Here is a 21,278-nt window from a genome sequence, read left to right on the forward strand (position 1 = left end):
ATTTAATTCATAAGTTTTGTCTTTGGTATGAATTTGTTTATGTAGAAAAAATAAAGTTGCATCATTAGACTAAAAATAAAAGTAAAAAATACTGAATGATAATCCCACCACCACCATCTTCATAAAAAATATATATATATAAATGAAGCATGACTTTTATGGTTAATTATACACTAATGTGAGGTGGACATTAAAAAAATAAAAGATTCCTAAAGTACGTAAAGGGAAAGAGTATGTAAAGTAAAAAAATTAAAATCCAAGTTACAAGGTATTTAACTTTGACATGCAAACATTAAAAATAGACTTGTTTGTTGAGTATGTTTTAGAAGGTTGCATTGATAAGTAAATAAATTTTATTTTCTGTCTGTATCTATAACCTGTATTGATTCTTTTTCTTAGTTTTTTTTTTTTTTTTTTTTTTTGTAAAATATGATTTTGACATATATTTTTGTACTTTGTGTATGAAAAATTCTTTCTTAAATGTGAGTAAAAAAATTTTGTAATATAATGTGTATTTTACATTCATTGAATATCAATTGTATTTAATTTTTTAATTAATACATTTTAAAATTAGCTTTGAAATGCTTTGAAGTATAATTTATATACTTTTATTTGTCATATTTTGATATGCTTTTATATATATTATGACTATACTTGCTTCTTAAAAATTATTTTTATTATTTTAGTCGCTTTATTATAAATGTTCCTGAAGAAGAAAGAGTGGATTTGATTCGTATTTGTTTTCAAATTGAACTAGCCCATTGGTTTTATTTAGACTTTTATTGTGAAGAAGATCCAAGGTTACCAAAGTGTAACTTAAAAGATTTCATTCGCATTAGTATCCTTCATATTTTTTTAAGTATTGAATTATATAATCATATATAGTTCACAGTATCTTGTATTGTTAAAGTTTTATCATTAGAGTTTATTGCGCTGCAATAATGTACAAGCTATGGTTGGGTCATAAATATCATGTGGTGACAAAAATATTGTACTACTCACATATTCTTCCTCTTTTCACAATCTCTCACCCCCCCTTTTTTTTCCCAACATATTTTGTTTCTTGAAAATCAAGAGAAGAAAATATTATGGAATATTTTTTTGACGAGAAGGATTAAAAAAGCGTAGCATACCCAAAATTCTGAGTGTATGTATTAACATTAGTGCATTCTTTGTTTCAAAGAAGTTAAGACAGTTTAACTTTTTACTGTTGGTTATTTGCTTATACAATGCAATTAATGCTACCATAAAACAAATATTCAACAATAATGTGGTGAAAAATTTACTTGGACGATTAAGCAAGAGAGAGAAATATTCAAATAAGTGCAATATTTATAAAGCTTTTTTATAGTACATTTTCTGGTTAATAGGGCATAAATATCAAGAAGAGTTTTCCATCTGCAAATAAAATTTTAACAAATTAGAAGTGTTAATAAAGTTTTTATTTATTTATTTTACTTGGGGGGGGAAGCAAAGCACCAAAATCACTCTTGAAAAGTACAAAAATGCTCTATTGAATTTCAGAATATAAAGACTTACATTTATATAGTATTTTAAAGGAATGTGAAATAAGCAAGTCTGTACAAAGCTTTTGTTAGTTTGAAATTAATATTACTTATATGTATATGATATTGGTTGTATTAAGAATTAACCCCCTAGAGTTGTGTTAATCTCTGAATTACCTATAGCTTATAGACCATATCGAGCGTCCCCTAAAGATAATAGTGAAATTACAAAACAAATAGATGAGTTGTTAAATGCTGGTAAACTTTCTTATAGTCCTTTTGCTGTTCCTGTAACTTTAGCTTATAAGCATGATGAACAAGCAAAAACCAGATTGTGTATTGATTATAAAAAGCTTAATCAAATTACAAAACCTGATTCTGAGCCCATTCCTAGAATTGATGCTGTATTAGATCAATTAACAAATGCAAAAATTTTCTCTACATTGGATTTAGCATCAGGCTATTGGCATATAAATTAAGTGAAAAAGATACTGAAAAATTAGCATTTACTCCAAAGTTTGGACTTTTAAGAGTTTAATAGACTACCATTTGGTTGGAAAAATTTTCCAGCTGTTTTTAAAAGAGCTCTTAGACAAATCTTAAACAAATATCAGATTCAATTCGCTTTAAATTATTTTGATGTTATTATAGTATATTCTCCAAATTTTGATGAACATTTAAACCATCTTAAAATAATATTTGATATATGTGAGATAGAAAATATAAAATTAAAACAATCTAAATGTAATTTTCCAAAAGAAAAAAATAAATTTTCTAGGATATGAAATGCAAGCAGGTAAATAAATACCAGCCCAGTAATGCAAATATAGAAGTTATAAAGAAATTACTCTCCCCCTAAAAATTTTAAAAAATTGCAAAGATTTTGGGGAAGTATTAATTACCACAAAATTATGCTAAAATTAGAGCTTCACCAACAAATTTACTTAAAAAATATACCACCTAAAGATAGACTCATGAATGTCAAATAGCTTTTCAAAAATTAAATGATGCATTAATTTCTAGGGCTATTTTAACTTTATTTATTCCCAGATATCCCTGTCATGTATTTCTTGATGCATCTAAAGAAGCTATTGGTGCTGCTTTAAAGCAAGAACATCCTGATGGTAATTTATATCCAATTTCTTTTCATTCTAGGAAATTAAGATCTTATGGACAGAGTTATGCAATTACTGAGCTGGAATGCTTAGCGATTATTGATTCAATTGATAAATTCTATTATTATTTACATAGTAATAATTTTACTGTACATACTGATCATGCTGCTCTAGTTTGGCTTAAAAATATAAAACATTCTATGGGCTTGAAAAATGTAAAATATAAAAAATACGATGGCTTTGCTACGCGAACAGGCAACCTCTAATTAACTTTCCGCAATTTCAGGATCTTCCCCCTAGAGCAGTTATTTCAATAACATTTGGTTATGTTACATAACCTTACATAACCACTGTTATAAATGAAGAGTTCATGCTACTTTTCTTGAGACTGCACCCTGCCATCACTGCCATAAGACCTTGCTGTCCTCTGTCGCTTCTTCTTCCCTTTGTTAGAATAGTTATGAAGTTGAAAGCTTAAATTTAACTTTATTTTACTTTAAATCATTATTGGATATGTAGTTTTAGAGAATTTGAAAGAATAATGATCTGCCATTTGCATTGAGTAAAGATATGGAGCTATAAAATTAAATTCTTCTGTGTCTTCAATTCTGATGTTTTCCACTCTGCCACGACCACACTCAAACTCTGATGTGACCAGATTGCAAAGCTTCATCATTTCCAATTCCAGTCTATTGAAAATATTACATATATATAAGGAGATACCCCAAAACAACCAGAATTATTTTTAAGTAATTATACTTTACACTACATATTTTAGTTTACTTCAAAGTGTTTTGCACCAGCATCTGTTCATTTCTCTCAATATTTAGTGTATCACCAGAAGCATGGAAATAATTCTAGAGCTCTTGATGCAAAATATTATTCAAGATAAGCAAGATATCATATACCTGATCCACATCACTAAGTTACTTTTTTCATTCAATATATTGCTTTTGGGAGTGTTTTTAATTCATGGAAATGCAACAAAAAAAGTTGCTATGAGCAAGAAGTTTTGGTGAATAGCATAAGTGAGATGTAAATATCATGTTGTTCTTCCCCAAGAATCATTGCACGAAGAGAATTTCTTGCAAAATCTAATAAAATATGATTTGACAATCTTCAATAGCTGTCTGATTTCCTGTTTGGTTTTCCTCATCTTTCTCAACAGTGGATTCTCCAAATCAAAACAAATTTGTATTTAATATGTTGCAGTATTTTTTTTTTTTTTAATTTGCTCTTCAGTTATGGTTTGTCCAAAGCGTCTTCTTTATCATATATGATATGTTTCCATTTCCCTCTGTGGGCCAATCTTATCAAATATGATGCAGGAGCTAAGTGCCATTGCTGGCTCTCGTACCATATATGATATGCTGAAATGCAATGTTTCATTTAAGATTTTAAGTATGCATAATTGATATAAAAATTTTGAGGTGCCTTATTGAATGAAATATGAGTGTTAGCCTTGTTGTTATTTATTATTTTATTCTACAAATGTAAAACACACATTGTGTACAATGAGTGTTTAGATATTGACAATGTTTCATGCGGTGAAAATGGCTTGACATTTTTAATGCAAGTATGACAGTATAATATAGTAGACACTGATATTTAAATTCTTCTGTTTTTACTTTATTGTAGTGCAAAAATAATTTAAATCTATAAATCTAATCATTATTACCAACAATGTATACAGTCAAAAGTCTTTAATCCGGACTCCTCAGGACTTTGGCGATTCCGGATTATCGGTTTTTCCAGATTATAGATTATCAGTTTAAATCTGGTAAGATCGCATACAGAAATTATAAAATTAAAAATATGAAATCATAATTTATGAAATAAAGAGCAATTATGATCTAAATGGTATCAAAATTTACAAAAAAAAAAAAAAAGCTTAATATTTATTTGCTTATTTTATTAAGCATTTCTTTCAATGTGCGCATGCGTAAAGTATACATTACGCATAGTCAAAATTAGAAAATTGCAACCAGAAAACTATTTGATGTGTATTCGTGATATTTATAATGACGATTAATTTGATTTAAATCATATCAAAGACGGGGTACATCAAGATGAACTACTGCATTTAGTAAGGAATTATAAGCCGAATGAAATAAAAACATCTGCCCTGAAGATAAGGATAGTGCTGACAGATCAACTTCCAGTTCATTGCGCGACGCCCTGCAGAGCAGCGTGAAATTGATAAACAGATTTCGGAATATTAATTCGGAAGTAAAACAACCAAAATCAGCGTTATATTTTCAAAATTTTCGCAGGACTAGTTTCGATGGTTTTACCGAACGACCATCCTCAGCTGCAAAACCGCAAATGAACAAGATAGGAAATAATGATTAGATAAGATAAGAAAGCCTGGACAGGAATAAGCAAGTGGCGCCATCTGTTGATGGAACCAGAGCTAAAACATAATTTCTTTAAAGTCCGAAGGTAAAGATGGATTGGAATTAGGATGGAATTAGGCAAAGATGGATTGGACAGAATCTGTTCTGTTGTCATTCCCTTCTTTCCATCAATTAGCTATAAAGTTGCACATATTTTGCAGAAATTTAACTTTCGGATTGTATATTCTCCCATCAATAAAATTCCGAGTTCCATACTCAAGGACCCCATTCCGGATATGAATTCCTGGGGTATTTACAGGATTCCTTGCTAGTGTGGTTTAATTTACATTGGCCAAACTAAGAGAGCCTTAAAATTTCGCGTCAAGGAACATGAGGCATATGTTAGAAAAAAGGAAACACAGAAGTTTTCTGTTGCTCAACATTGTTGGTCCGAAAATCACACTTTCAATTTTTCTGCTGCCCAAATTATTCAAAAAAATCTTCCATTCGAGAACTGGATTTTCTAGAGGCATTTCACATTCAAAAAAATCTTTCTGTTCTAGTTAACGATTCTAATTCCAATTCATCTTTGCCTTTGGCCTTTAAAAAAATTATGTTTTAGTTCTGGTTTCATCAACAGATGGCGCCACTTGCTTATTCCTGTCCAGGCTTTCTTACCTTATCTAATCATTATGTTCTATCTTGTTCATTTGCGGTTTTGCAGCTGAGGATGGTGGTTCGGTAAAACCATCGAAACTAGTCCTGTGAAAATTTTGAAAATATAACGCTGATTTTTGTTGTTTTACTTCCGAATTAATATTTATTCAGCGTGTTATTGTGTTTTAATTTTAGATTTCGGAATGTTTAGAGAAACAAAGGATATGCCTTTATCCATTTTTTGTAGCAATTCCACTTTTTGTTTGATGGACATCGAAACATGCTTTCGCTTTGTAGATCCTTTGGCAGCTCCATAATCAGAAATTCTTTTTGACATAATCGAAAGTTCAAGCTTACTTTTATAAAATTGCACTAAACAGTCTGCAAAAAATAATAAACCGTATCCAATTAGAAGATTAAGGAACAATGCAATCTGCAACATTAACTAAAATAGGTAATTAGATAATTTTAGCTTGTGCATGCATAAAGTATTACGCGCATGTGTAAACGCATTATGCATTTACGCATGCGCAGAAAGTTTGTAGCTTTGAGGTCTGGATTATAAATCATTCCGGATTAAGGACGTCCGGATTAAAGACTTTTGACTGTATTAACTTAAATTTGAGATTTTATTTTAATTATAAAGCTTAGGATTTTTTCTTTACCATATAAGAAATAGCATTTGAATAGCATATGCAAGAATCTACCTTTTTTGCTGAAAACAGACTATATAGGAATTGTTTAAGCATCTAAGTCTTAATTGTGAAATATACTTTTCCAAACAGTCACATTCAGCATTTCAAGCCAACAGGGGCATGGAGCTCCATTTTCTTGAAGTTGGGATCGAAAAGAGTAAAAGCTTACAATAGCGTAATAGTGGTTTTAGCTGTGGATTTCCTCAATCAAAGTGAAATTTTGGGCACATTCTGTATGTCACACATCACAAAAGTAGCAAGTTGCTACAAGCAGAAACAGACCTAAATCATTACCAAAGATGAACTGCTCTACTTAGATTGATGTTAGTTGGAAAAAAGGCAGAGCAAATTTTAAGCAAACAAGGTTTGGTGGTGCAATCTATAACTATGAATTTTGTACTCTTGTATATGAATCAAATTTTATATATTTTTATACCATTAATTATAAGTAAGGCTGTAAGAACAAACGAAAAAAGACCAATTTTGGTCAAACTTTTGCGCATTATGCTGCGTTATAGGGCTTTGAAACTATTGCATAAGAGTGAAAGCAAGCTTCTTTACAACAGGCATGCAGATGAGAAATATTTCTGTGAAATATCTCTGATATATTTCTAAGATATTCCTCTCAGTTGAGATAAAGAAACTTTTGTTAATATGTATGAAAAATATGGTTTATTTTTTTATTGTTGCTTACAATAATGACAAGTTAATTAACTGTAGTATCTAATTTACCTTAGTACACCTATCTGTCACTAACCTTAATGTGAAATTTATCTTTAATGATTCTTTAATTGTCATTTGTTGCCAGTTAAGTAGTCAGAAATGATAGTCAAAGAAAATTATATAAACAATCGATCTATAGATGAAGGAGTAGGGATTTTTATATAAACTATGCAATTCATTTGCAAATAATATAGTATTCTAAGAAAAAAATAAGACTAAAAATATTAAAAAAATTAATTATCAGCATGATAACTAAAAAAAATGTTTAGATGCTGAAGCGAAAATTCTATATCAAATTCGAATCACTCATAATCCAAAATGAGATGCATGGCCTGGAGGGTTTTACATAAATTTTAATTAAACTTAATATTTACAATGTAGGCTAAATGCCTAAATCGAATATTAAGGCTCAAAAATCAAGAACTGAATAGTTCCATCAAAGAATCTAAATCGAATTCTATTGCATAGTGCATCGAAATCTACCTTCAACAAGGAGAATATTTTTCAAGTCACGTGTTCAGAAGGGGAAGGGTTAAGTAAGCCAATAGATGGACTCCTAACGCCATCTCTTGGCGATATCAAAGAACATTCCTTAACACATTCCCCACCTGAACTCTGACAAGAGTTCATCGAACTGAGTTATACATACAATCAAGTACATAAATCACTATTCTATAAAAATACAAAAAATACTAATTAGTCAAACACTTCATTTCCAAAAAGGTTATACACAGCATGTATCAAATATTAAATGTTATAACTAATAAATGAACTAAATTTTAAAAATATTTTCAACTTAACAAACTTAACTAACAGTATTCAGTTTAATCATTAATGGGGGAAAAAAAAAAAGAAAATGCACAACAAAATCTTTAAAGTTCAAGAGGATATAGATGTTGAACAGTACGTTTTCAAGTTCCATTACCAGTTTTCAATTCGAATGATCGGACTTTACCATCACGTCCAGGAATAGTTTTTAGGATTCTACCAATTTTCCATAACAGTTTGTTTTTATTATCTACTTCAATCAAAACAACATCTCCTACTTTTAGTTTTGCTTGAAGTTTCGGATTCTTCAAGAAATGGGCAGTTCTAAGATCTAATAAATATTGTTGCTTCCATTTACACCTAAACTGTTTTAACAGCAATTCTTGATAACGCTTTCTTTTTAACAGCGTGTCTCTTGTCGTTTCGCTGCCGATGATTCTAGCAAAAGTCAAAGGATACTTGAAATCAGTTTGTCCAATGTTTGGGAAGTGCATTGGAATCAACGGTTGTGGCTCATCATTGTCGTTGTAAACATAACTTAGAGGTCATGAATTAAGAACTGACTCCACTTGGACAAGTAGTGTAGACATTTCTTCGAAGGTCAACAATGCTTTTCCTACGATTTTTCTTAAACATTCTTTAACAGATTTGACAAGTTTCTTATAAAACCCTCCCCACCATGGGGATCACTCGATTATAAATTTCCAATGGATTCTTTCTTTGGCAATGAAATTCTTGAATTTGTCATCTTTTAAAACTTTTGAAAAATTCTCAAGTTCTTTCTTTGTCCTCTTAAAGGTCTTGGCGTTGTCAGAGTAGATGTTTACGCAGTTTCCTCTTCTGCTCAAAAATTTACGAAATGCAAGTAAAAAGGATTCTGTTGACATATCTGATACAAGTTCTAAGTGTACAGCTCGGGTTACTGCACAAACAAATAAAACAATATAGGATTTCGAGTGTCTTTAGAATTCTTTACGTAAACTGGTCCGGCAAAATTAATTCCACAGACTGCAAATGGAGGTGATTCTTGGATTCTATCCTTTGGTAAGGGTGCTGTCATCTGGTCTGCTGGTTTAGCTAAATATTTTTGGCAAATCATACAACCTTTTAATGCTTTTATGACTAACTGTCGTCTTTTAGGAATCCAGAAGTGTGATCTGACTTTAGCTAAAGTTGCAGCAATTCCTCCATGCATTATCTCCTCATGTTCTTTGCATACAATTAGTATCGTCAGTCGGGAATTTTTAGGTAGGATTATTGGATGTTTATTATCTAGTGAGAAGTCAGAAAATTCTAATCTTCCTCTCAACCTCATGATTTCCTTTTCATCAATGTAAGGAAGAAAATCGTACAAAGGAGAATTTTTTCCAACCGAATTACCTTCTTTAAGGGATTTATATTCTTCTGTAAAAAACTTCTTTTGCTCTGACCTTATCCAGAAATTTTCTGCTTCTCGTAACTCTTCAGCTGTGAGAGTTCCTTGAATGTCACTAGTTTTTCTTAATTTTCTAATGAAACGTGTTGTTCAAGCAGTAACTCTTAACACCTTCTCTAATTTGCTATATTTTGATATGTCAAAAAGATCATCTGTACTTTTTTCGATTGTACATTCAAGTTGATGTATATCAACGGATCCCTTTCATCACAGTTTGTTTTCAAATATTGTTGCTTTAATATCTAATCATGGCCAAAGTTTGTGAGGGAGGTGAAGCCACTGGGGACCTTGTGCCAAATGATGTCATTTATTAACTTGGAAATCTTCGTTCCCTGAGATACCAGACTTGCAGGGTTGTTGGCAATAGTGCCAATCTTGAGGGGAGCTCAATTTTTGGATTTCTTCGGCACGATTCTTAACAAAGGGTTTGAAGGTTTCAGGTTGTTTTTAGATGCAAAAATAAGTAATTGTTGAGTCTGTCCCAAAATAGCATGGAATTTTTAATTTCAGTGCTTTCAGAATATTGCTGACTAACCTAACTGATAACAATGCTCCCATTAATTCTAACCTCGGTAAAGTAAGGGATTTTAGTGGGGCTACCCTATTTTTAGAAGAGACAAAGGTAGTTTTGATTTCTTTATTTTCTGTCGTGAAACGTAAATATGCAACTGTACCATAGGCTTTGACACTTGCATCTGAAAAGCTATGTAATTCGAGATTTTTGATATTAAAGTTCGAGTGCATGAAAAGGTAACGAGAAATGGAGAATTCAGCCATTGGAGGTAGCTCTTCACACCACTTTCTCCATTCAGAGGACAAATCTTCAGGCAATGGTTCATCCCAATCTATTTGTAATGACCAAATCTTCTGTATTAAGCACTTTATTCTAACAGTGAAAGGTCTTAAAATTACAATCGGATTGAATATCCTACCCAACACTTGTAGAAGAAATCGTTTTGTTTCTATTGGTTTAGATGTGAAAGACAGTAAGTTCCGAACATCAAAATACAGTAAATCCTTTGAATTATCCCATGCCATACCTAAGACCTTAAATGGGAAATTTTCTTTATTAAAATCTTCAGGATTTTCATCTGGAACGATACCCTGTTTTACCCACAATTCACATAATTGTCTCGAGTTACTATGCCATTTGTGAAGCTGCATGCTTGCTTCCTTAAATATCTAGACCGATTCTAGACTCATAGTTAATGCTTCATTGATCGTTGGTTGGCTTCCAATCACATCATCTACATATACGTTCTCATTCAAAAAGTGAACCGTTGTAGGATAAAATTTATTATATTTTTTTAGATGATGTTTAATGGTAGCAGCTAATAGAAATGGACTACTATTTGTTCCGAATAAAACTCAATATGTCACCTCTATATGTCAGGAGAAATGGTTTCATCATTTGGGAATTCGGAAAACAGAAACCTGGTTGCATCCCGATCTTTTTCATGTATGAGAATCTGTAAAAAGGCCTGTTTTATATCTGCGGTGAAAGCTATTGGATTATACCGAAATCTTAACAATAATTCGAATATTTCAGGGTATAAATTTGGCCCAACATGTAGACAGTCATTTTAAGAAATGGATCCTGGGGCATGCGATGATGCATCATAAACAATACGTAATGTACTTGTAGCTCTATCCTCGCGTATAACTTCCCTATGTGGTAAGTAAAACACGACATCCTCTTCATTTGAAATTTCTGTAACTGGTTCGATAATATTTTGTTTTAACTAATCTCTTAATACATTCCTGTATTCAGAAAATAGATTAGGATTTTTATAAAATCGTTTTCGAAGTCGATAAAATCTTTCTTCCACGATTACCCTATTATTATTTAGATTTGATGTGTCATATTTCCAAGGCAATCTAACTTTGTAGCGAGAATTTTCATATGTTATATTTGATTCAAAATATTCCACGACTTCATTTTCAGTTGAATCGTTTCCGTCTTATCAATAAGTCCTGAGTTTTCCAAGTCCCAGAATTTTGTTACTTGTTTAAAAATCAAATCTTCCCCTACAACTACATTGAAAGCTAAAGAAACATCATCATCACCTTTTCGTCCATGTAGGCACCAGCCGAAAATAGTTTCAACTGCAACAAGATTTTTGCTTAAGTATTTAATGTGTCCCATTACTATGTTGTAATAATAATCCGCACCAATTAGAATGGCAATGAGTGTTTTACAATCGGGAAAATATGCGAGTATCAAATTTTTTAATTGTCTGTTTTGCTTAATTTCTTCTGATTTAGGAGGAGGAATATCTGTGCCTGATATGTGATCAGTTAATAATAATTCAACTTTTATTCTAGAATTGGGAGAACTTCTATGTTCTAGAGTTAATTTAACTACGTCATAATTTTTTTTGGATGGGTGAAGTATTCCCAAAAGTGTAGACAGTCAATTTTTCTTTTCTTATGACTTTGAGATTTAGTCTGTCTGCTAACTCATGAGCACCAAAACCTTTCATACTTCTACTATCCAAGAGAAGCCTGGCAAACACTTTTTCCTTAGCTGTTTTAACTTTAATCGTGCAAGTCTGTAAAAGAATTGTGTTCACTATGCGAAACGGCCGAAACAATTTCTTCCTTCTGTTCCTTAGTTTGTGTATCATTTCTCGAAATTGATATACTATCCTTTTTGTTGCTTGGTGTATTTTTAACTATCAAACTGGATTTAAAATATATGGCTTCTGAATGTTTACCTTTGCAAATTTTACAAACTTTAGTTTGACGTTGCCGGCATTGCAAGATTTTGTGCTTAGGGGCAAGACAAAGGAAACAATGCGCTTAGTTCTTCAAAATATCTCTCTTCTCATTAACTGTTAAGCCTAAACAGGACTCTGAGTCATGGTTTTGAAAACAAAAAATGCAGTTTCGATTTGATGGCGCGGCTGCCATAAATTCATGTGTGGTAACAGTTTGTTTATGTTTTGGTGTCGATGGATATCTGTTAATACTTTTTATTTCTGGTTTTAACTTGCGTGGAAAGGATAAAGAATTAATTTTTTCTCGCGATTCTATTTCTAATCTGAGAAAGTCTAGAAATTTGTTTAAATCATAGGTTGAAGGATTTCCAGTATTTGTACGATGAAATTCTAAAGTTTTATCGTTCGGAACAATTTTCATCAAAATTGGAATAAACATGTTGGAATATGTTTCTGGTTTCACACCGAATGCTAAAAGGCTTCTGACTTGAATGTTATTTGTATCATAAAGTTTTCGCAATTTTGCCACTTCACTTGAACTTTGAACGGGATTTAAATTTAAGAGATTAGAAATGTGTGTATTGATAATAAGGTCACTTTGACTGAATCTATTTTTAAGAATGTATATAGCAGGGTCATAATTTGCCTCTGAGAACGAGAGACCCTCTATGGCTGATGCTGCGTTTCCACATAAATACGTTTTCAAATAATTATAAATTTTTTGATCTTCGAAAGTGTAACATTGTCATGAATAGTGACCTTGAGTGAATTCCAAAAATTATCCAATTGTTATAGTCTCCGGAAAATTTGTGAATTAACAGTTTGGGCAATTTCACATTACCTTCAATCTGTCTTTCAGTTTCAACTTCTGTAGATGAAGTATTTAAATTCATGTTGATATTTTGAATATTGTATTTCCTTAAATAACAATTGATTTTAGACTTCATTATTATTATTTTATCATTATATTCCATAGAAGTGTTAATATCTGAATCTAATTTTTATTCATCTTCAATTAAAATTTGTATTTTTTCATTTAAATCATGTAATTCCATTTCTTTACTATTTAACAATACCAAACAATTTTCTAATTCTTCTTGTTTTTCTTCTTTTAAATACTCATCTACATTTTTAATAATTTGAGTTACAGAAGCACGTATATGTGCTCAATTCTTATTTAGTGTCTTCTGTTCCATTTCATAAATTATCAAAACAGACTTACCGTGAGCAGTCTTCGCTTACAAAGCTAATCCAAAAGGCGAAAAGCACAAAATTTCAAATTAATCAGATTCTTTCCCGGAGCGGATGCAGCATTTGAAATGAAAATTCTGTATCAAATTCGAATCACTCATAATCTAAAATGAGATGCATGGCCTTGAGGGTTTTACATAAATTTTAATTAAACTTAATATTTACATATATACAATGTAGGCTAAATGCCTGAATCAAATATTGAGGCTCGAAAAGCAAGAACTGAATAGTTCCATCAAAGAATTTAAATCGAATTCTATTGCGTAGTGCATCAAAATCTACCTTCAACAAGAAGAATATTTTTCAAGTCACGTGTTCAGAAGGGGAAGGGTTAAGTAAGCCAATAGATGGACTCCTAACGCCATCTCTTGGCGATATCAAAGAATATTCTTTAACAGATGCTTTTTATGTAAAAAATAGAATTGCTAAAGTTGTCAATTTTTTAGTGACCTCATCAGCATTTTTACAGCATCAACATGCTTTTGTTATTATTACTGTTACGTTATTATTATCTTCCTTCACATTTGTATGGGGTTTGTAGATTTGGAGTGTATAATGACAACACTTGATGAAGTATAGAAACACACTTTATTTAGCCAATATTAATCAGGACAGCTCCAAAGTCACTTTTTACGGTCGTCGAAGATCTACTATAAACATGCTGGAACTCAGCGACACAGCCTTCACACTATCAGACTATAACAGTCGAGACAGCTTCACTGCAAAGCACCAGATTACAGTTCCCGACTATGCTTGGCCGTTCTTGGAACTCCATGTACTCTCGAGATGGAGTGTGCACTCCATCGAGTGCACTGAACTCGCAGTGCACTCGATGATACACAGAGCACAGCTCCCGACTCTTCGGTTCAGTCGTTCCCGGATCTCAACACACTCTCTCGACGATGCACTAACCACATTACACTAAGAGACTCTTTCGATTCACTTGACGACCTACTGCCCTGCTGCCAACTCGATCGACTCTGCACGGACTGACTAACTCAAGACACTAACTTGATACTCTTGACTGTTTGTGTACCAGGGTTTATAGAGTTTTTGGCTTGTGTTCGAGAACGTTCTGAGTTAAACCGGTAAGAATTCGTTCCAGAAGGTTCTCCTTCCATTCATGGCATATTGCCAATTTTTTTGCCAAATGTGGCAACTCTGCCTTCCTTTGCCATTTTATGACAACCCTAAACCTGCTTTGCGGGGAAGCTATCTCACCGCGCCTGTACGTTTTGTAACATTGCTATTGGTTTATGCCTACACACATCTGTTATTTTAATACTTAATTCTGTAATAATGTATATTTTGTTTTGAGATGTTTGGAAATTTTGTATAAGCTTGCTAAGTTATGATTATCATCCAGTTCAAAATGATCCCCAATGTAATTGCATTTATATAAGTTTAAAGCTTTTTGTTTGCTTCTAGATGTATAAAAGGTAAATGTTCATGCTAAGTTCTCATAATTTTGCATTCTGTCATTAGACACCAGAAATTGGTTTTCATTCTCTTCGTTTGTAGATATGCCCATTGATTAATTATTTTGGAGTGGTTAGTGTTTCATGTCTTGAATATAAATATTTACCACCTCCAGAAATGGCTTATTTATATTAAATATATATATATATATATATATGTATATATATAATTAGGTAATAATATGAGGAAGTAATATTTTCATTAAGAATAAAAAGTACCGTATTTTACGGCATATAAGACACACCCTTATTTAGACTGCCACACACAAGGAAAAAATTTTCAATAGCGTGGTTTCTTTTAGTTCTCACGTTTCGTAAAAGCCAAATAAACAATTATTGAATGCAATTACCTTTATGTATAAGACTTAGGTAACTTTTTTGAGACCAAATTTAGGAAAAAAAGTGCATCTTATATGCCGTCAAATACGGTATATAAAGCCAGTGAGCTTCAGAAAGTATAAGGAATCTTATTTTTTTATTTATCATTTTGCAATGCTGTCTAGCTGCAAGTTTTAAAGAATCCTGTTTGTTTGGAACTTTTTCCTCTGTTGTTTTTCCTCATCTTAGTTTTATGTTCCTTGATGTCATCTATAAATTTACAAGTATTGCAATATTAGGTGGGCACATTATTTAAGAAGTGAATTCTAGGGCATGCCATCTAGAAACTTCAGATTTTCGAACTCTTTAATATTGTCAAATTTGATGTAGAATATTGTAGTTAAGCTCTCAAAGAATTATCTGTGTGTTAGTAACTAATTTTGCATTTTGATATTCTCTGTGTTGCATTTGCTTCTTTAATCCTTTTGGCTACATTTGACGACTTAGACTTGTCATGCACTTGTTTTGCCAATTACATTAAACAATTAAATTAAATTAATTACATTAAGTTATGGATAATGAATCTTAATCATCATTCAGACTAGGGCAAAATTAAACATGTAAATTCTTGTTCATGGCAAAAGTGATTGGTATCAGTTATAAGAGCAAGTTTCTTCCAGTACTTAAGTGAACGTCAACAGAAGAATTTTTTCAAATAAATCCGTACCTTAAGGTTTAATTAACTCCTATTGCATAGATTTCATTCTAGAAGCTCCCCAGAGTTAAATTAAAGAACTTCAAAAGAATATTAATTTGTTTTTGTAATTTTTAAACCTGTATGTGTAAATTAATGTTAGTTTGTGTGTTTCATATAAAATACTGACGGTGTTTACACATTTTTGTAACGATTTTTGAAAGATTGATATACAAACAAACCTTGGAATTTTATTTTCTAATATGTTCAGTCTGATAGCCCTTTTGTCGAACTATTAAATTACATCTTGATTTTCAAGATAAAAATCCTTTTCTTAGAACATCCAGGTTGATTTTATTCCACTCCTCCTTCACAATCTTCCAGAGTCCATCCAGTGTTTTCGGATGCCGCTTATAAACAGCTTGTTTTTTTTAAAGTCTAGATGCACAGTAGTACAAAGGGGACACATCAGGGGACTTGGGTGTGACGCATTTAAAAGAAATAGCTTCAATTCTGGTTTCATTTCTCATTTTTTCCAAAAAATAGAGCAGTAGATTTAGGGGTGTGGCTTGGAGCCTTATTCTAATGGCACTTAAGACGGTGAAGATTGTTTGGATGAAGTGATGGGATTTTGTCTTTAATCCATTAACCGCCAAAATTACAAGGAATGATTCTTTTCTCATGAAAATAATAACAAATATTAAATTAAGCATTTATAAGATAAATTTACATTGGAAATAAAAAAATGCTCTTGCCTGTGAAAAAAAGGGAGTGTTACGTTCGCGCAACGTCAACGGAATAAGACTACGGATGTTTAGTGAGTAGGATTGTACTCGTGCGATATTTCCTTTGAGTGGAGTACTGGATTACTTTTGAGTTATATAGCGTTTTATAAATCTACAAATCACTTTGCTTGTAATTAATTTAATATTAAAATATACATTATATTTCTTTTACAAATACAGATAATTTCAATTGAAAGATTCAAATATGAAAAACTTCACTACAGTTATCATGTAAAGCTACATTACATTCTTTGCATCTATAAATAGTCTGGCTATGGCACTCTTTATAACGAAGTCTTTTGTTATCATAGGACTTTACGATAAAATCTACCAACTCCATGTAATGGTTTTTTAATGCTGAATTTATTAGGTCTTTCTGTTGCTGATCTATTTCTGGCTAATTCTACACTATCAATAGGAGTTTGCAAAAGGAATAATGCAGTCTCGTGTCTGAAATCTAAAAGAGACTTTTTATTTCCAGTCTTTTTATTATTACTTTATTATTTTATTCCAGAAAGTTGTGATATTTTCCATGCATTTATCAAGGCTATATCAATGTAATTAGTAAATATTCGCCACCAACATTTTTTGCCACAAACTCTTATTCTGTAATTGGGTACTAAATTATCACATAAATCGACTCTGTTTGCCTCAATAAGGAATCATTTGCTCGTCAATACTCAGATCATGGGAAAATATACCAAATTGTTGGAATTTCTTATTTAGTAAGTTTAAATACGATCTCACAATATATAAGTTATCGGTATTGTCAATTTGACTATTGTGAGCTAAATGTAAATTCTGTTTCATATTTCTGTTCTGCAAACATGACATCGATTCTTGTACAATAGGAAGAGAAATGTCCTTATCAAGAGACCAATACATTTCTTCTTGAGGTAAAGAATAATAATATCCCATAAGCAATAATATTCCAATAAAACTTCTCAGGCTTTAGATGCAATAAATTCTGGCGATTTTCTTTTTTTTTTTTTTTTTTTTTGTTGAGTGTATATATTTGTCTGTTCAACGAGAAGAGAGTAAATGTCTGAACTAAAAAGAAAATTGATAATCTCTCCACTAGTTTTACCTTGTATTTTGTCTTTTATAGTTTCTCTTCTATCTCTTTCTTCAATTTCTTCCGGAGATATGACTGATGGTTCCTTTTTTATACATTTCAAATTTTCAGTTTTCTGTTTTTTAAATTTTTTCGTATGACTACCACTGCTTTTAGAAGGCTGAAACTTACTTCTTACGTGAATTTCAACTTCCCCAGCAGTATCATTTGGTAAAATATCATTATCATTATTTAAAACATTGGTCATTCCCTTCTTCATCACTAGCTTCTGCAATTTCTGGAGGAACAACAACAATATCAGTTTCATTCTGGTCATTATTAACATTATTATTATCTATTTCTTCATCAAAATATCTTTGAAAGGCTTCTTCTAATGTAAGATACCTCGTTGTAGGCATTTTTAAAGCAGCCAGAACATCGAAAGGGATGAGTAGAAAAGAGATTACCCGTTTCCTGCTGACATTGCATCAGCACAACACCTGTTTTCCTTTCCTTCCCAACACAAATATAAACATCTGATTGATGTAATGTTCTGATAAACGGTGACTTCGACTGAAAATAGTTCATGTATAAAGATGGCGATTTTTTCCTTAAATATTTTCGGCAGATATACCCGGTCAAAATTTTTGCTTAAATTTTGCTTAAAGTATGAGATTAATTATTATAAACAAAATGATTGTTGAAGGCAAATATTTTTTTACAGAAATAATCTTCATAATATTCCCCACCCAAAATCATCTGTTGGTATAAAATATCTTCGGTAGTTATATTTATATATATGCATTTATTTTGACCGTTGCGACAACGCAACACCAGTGGCTAATGGGTTAACAATAGATGTTAAAACATATTTCTGAGAGTAATATGAATTAATTTTGACCTTACATTTTTTCTACTTTCCTCATATTAATTTTTCTGTTATAAGAGAATCTAGTAATAACCATAAAACCTTTAGAAAAACTTTCCTTGTTTTCTCTGAACCAACATATCAAGTCTTTTTCTCTCTTTTTTTTTTTTTTTCATAGTAAATTGATCTTTTTCTATTGGAATCAGATAAGTATATTCAAGCCTCATCAATTGTAATGATATATTTTCATTTTTTACCTGCCATATAATTTTCATACAGCAATCTGCACATAGTCTTACACTGAGAAACATTGTTTCGGCATTAGGCGATGAACATCAGGATTTTTTGTTTTGATTAGCTTTAAATCAGATTTTAGAATTTTGTTCACAGTTCCTGTAGTGATATTTAAAGATTTTTCAATAGTTCTTTGGTGGCCTGTATTTTCCTTTAAAGTATGAGATGCAACTTTAGATTTAATAAGGGTTGTACATACCTTTGTTTGGGTATGCATTTTTTGCCGTTTTTCCTGGCAGATGTAAACTTTGACGTTTCTTTCCTTTCATGGTAATTACATAATTTATTTTACATGTATTTAATAACTGAATAAGAGTATTTCTCTTTGGACAGTGCAGAAATATAGCCTTTGATTAATTTTTTATTTTTCAATGACTTTTCAAGGAAAAGGATATTTTTAATGCTGCAAATGGTAATTAAACCTTATTCCAATTTGATGTCAGTCACGTTTGTATTTTTAAATTAAGATATAAATTCATGGAGAAAATCAAAATAATTACAAAATTGTGGGAACGCCCTCTGTATGTCAGTTTGTGTGTTTCGTATAAATTTCTTGATTTGTATCAATTTTTTGTAGTGATTTTATAGACTTTTATGGTAAATAAAAGCAACTTTGAAATACTACGTTTCATCTTTTATTCCATACTTCATCTCAGTTTGAATTTTAAAAAAATAATGTTAACTTGGTTTCTATTCATTAAATCCGTCTGATATTGATATCTCTGTTTGTTATATGACACAATCTTTTGGAATCAGATAAAATCAATATTATTTTTTAAATATATTCTGTATAGAAAGCCAAGTAATTTTTATGATATGATATAAAACCACAACTGTCATTATGACATTAAAATTGTTGTATTTAATTTGCTGTTCTTTTTTTGTGTCATTAATATTGAAAGATTAATTACCAATAGTTAAGAGAAAGTTTGTGCCAATAGTTAAGTTTGTGCTTGCACACACATATATGCACATACACATATGCATGCATACATATGTATATTTTTTAATCCTATCCCTATAAAAGAAAAGTACCTTTTACTTTTTGAGAAGCACTTTATTAACTTGAACAGAGTGTAATGGGCTTAATTTGTACAATCGCTTTTGATCATATTTGTTTTTTTTACATCATTATGATAATAAGGTTCATGAAACAGAGATGAGTGATAGTGTGTTGGCAGGACAGCAAGCAAAAGCAGGAATGCAATTCATCTATTGGTGCAGAAAAATATAGTTTTAGTTCAGATTTTTTGTCATTGTCTAATAGTAAGTTTTAATTTCTAAAACTGAAATCATTACTGGCTCAAGTGTTATCTGCATCATGAGCGGTAAGCAGTAATCATATGATATTGATAAATTTCAAATGATGCAGTTGATGTTTCATTTTAATTAATTATTGTTTTTGCATTGTAAGGAAAATAAACCAAATTAAAGAAAATTAAACAAATTAAAACAAAGAGTTAAAAAGGCTGTTGCAAATTAAAGTCATTATTTTATCTAACATATACATATGTGTAAGAATTTTACACTATTCAATTACGTCTATAATTTTTTTCATGTGTGTTTGTGTGTGTGTGTACGTAAAATCGCAGAACTACATAATTTTTTCCCTCTATTTATTATCAATTACTTTAACCAGTTTTATATTTAATTATTTATCCTTAATTTATATGTTAGTTTTTGGACATATTCCATTTCTTCAGGAATATTCTGCAGAAGTTGATTCTGTTATAGCTGATTGGAGAGAATATAAAATGGCTGTACCTACATACGGTGCAATATTATTAGATGAGACTATGAAAAATGTAAGTGCAATTTATTTATATTTCTATTTAAGATTGTATGCTAAGTATGGTGGATCATTATTATAATTTTTATTTTGCTCTCTTTCTGTAACTGAATATAACAATCAAAGGCATTACTGCCATATACTAGTTATATCTTATCAGTATATAATGGTTATCGTATTTGATGGCATATAAGACGCACTGGCATATAAGACACACCCTTATTTAGAAGGCCACACACATTTAGATGTAGAAAAAGTTATGTGTGTCTAGACCTTTATCTGGGCTAAAAATAGCATTCAGTATTGAAAGTTAACCTGTGTCCTTCACGTATAAGACGCAGGTAACTTTTTTGAGACTAAATTTAGGGAAAAAAGTGCGTCTTATATGCCGTCAAATACGGTATGTTGCATTTCATGGAATCAGGACTGAAAGAAATTTTCATTCAGAGTAATACTTCCTGCTATAACAATGGTTATTATAAAAGAACTTTTGATATTTTTTACACTGTGTTTCTGAAAATCCATATTGAAATAACCCAATGTTGTGAAAACAGTCAAGCAATGAAATATATACAAACACATGCACACACGAAAATAAAAAAAGGAGGGGGGGGGGAATAAAGAGCAAAAATTTGAGATTGCTATTTTGAATACTCCTTTCACAACCACTGCAGTATATGTTAGACTAGACAAATGCAGTAAATTTAAAAAAGGGGGATTCAACAGTCGTATTTAAAAATTGGATTCTTTTTTCAGAATAATGTCAACATAATATTAGAAATGTGATATTAAA

General features: G+C 31.1%; 1 protein-coding gene across 2 annotated transcripts in view; it reads left to right on the forward strand.

The window, feature by feature from the left end:
* DCP2 (decapping mRNA 2) overlaps window positions 1-21,278 on the forward strand; it is a 105,172-nt gene that overhangs the window by 14,122 nt on the left and 69,772 nt on the right. For both annotated transcript variants that reach the window (XM_035354429.2, XM_085825474.1), the window contains exons 3-4: window positions 687-838; window positions 20,374-20,501. In XM_035354429.2, the coding sequence (XP_035210320.1) occupies window positions 687-838; window positions 20,374-20,501 (280 nt within the window). The remainder of the gene's footprint in view (window positions 1-686; window positions 839-20,373; window positions 20,502-21,278) is intronic.

The sequence above is a fragment of the Stegodyphus dumicola genome, chromosome 10, assembly GCF_044657685.1.
Source record: "Stegodyphus dumicola isolate Sdum_Otavi_A_Nest chromosome 10, ASM4465768v1".
Classification (NCBI taxonomy): Eukaryota; Metazoa; Arthropoda; class Arachnida; order Araneae; family Eresidae; genus Stegodyphus; species Stegodyphus dumicola.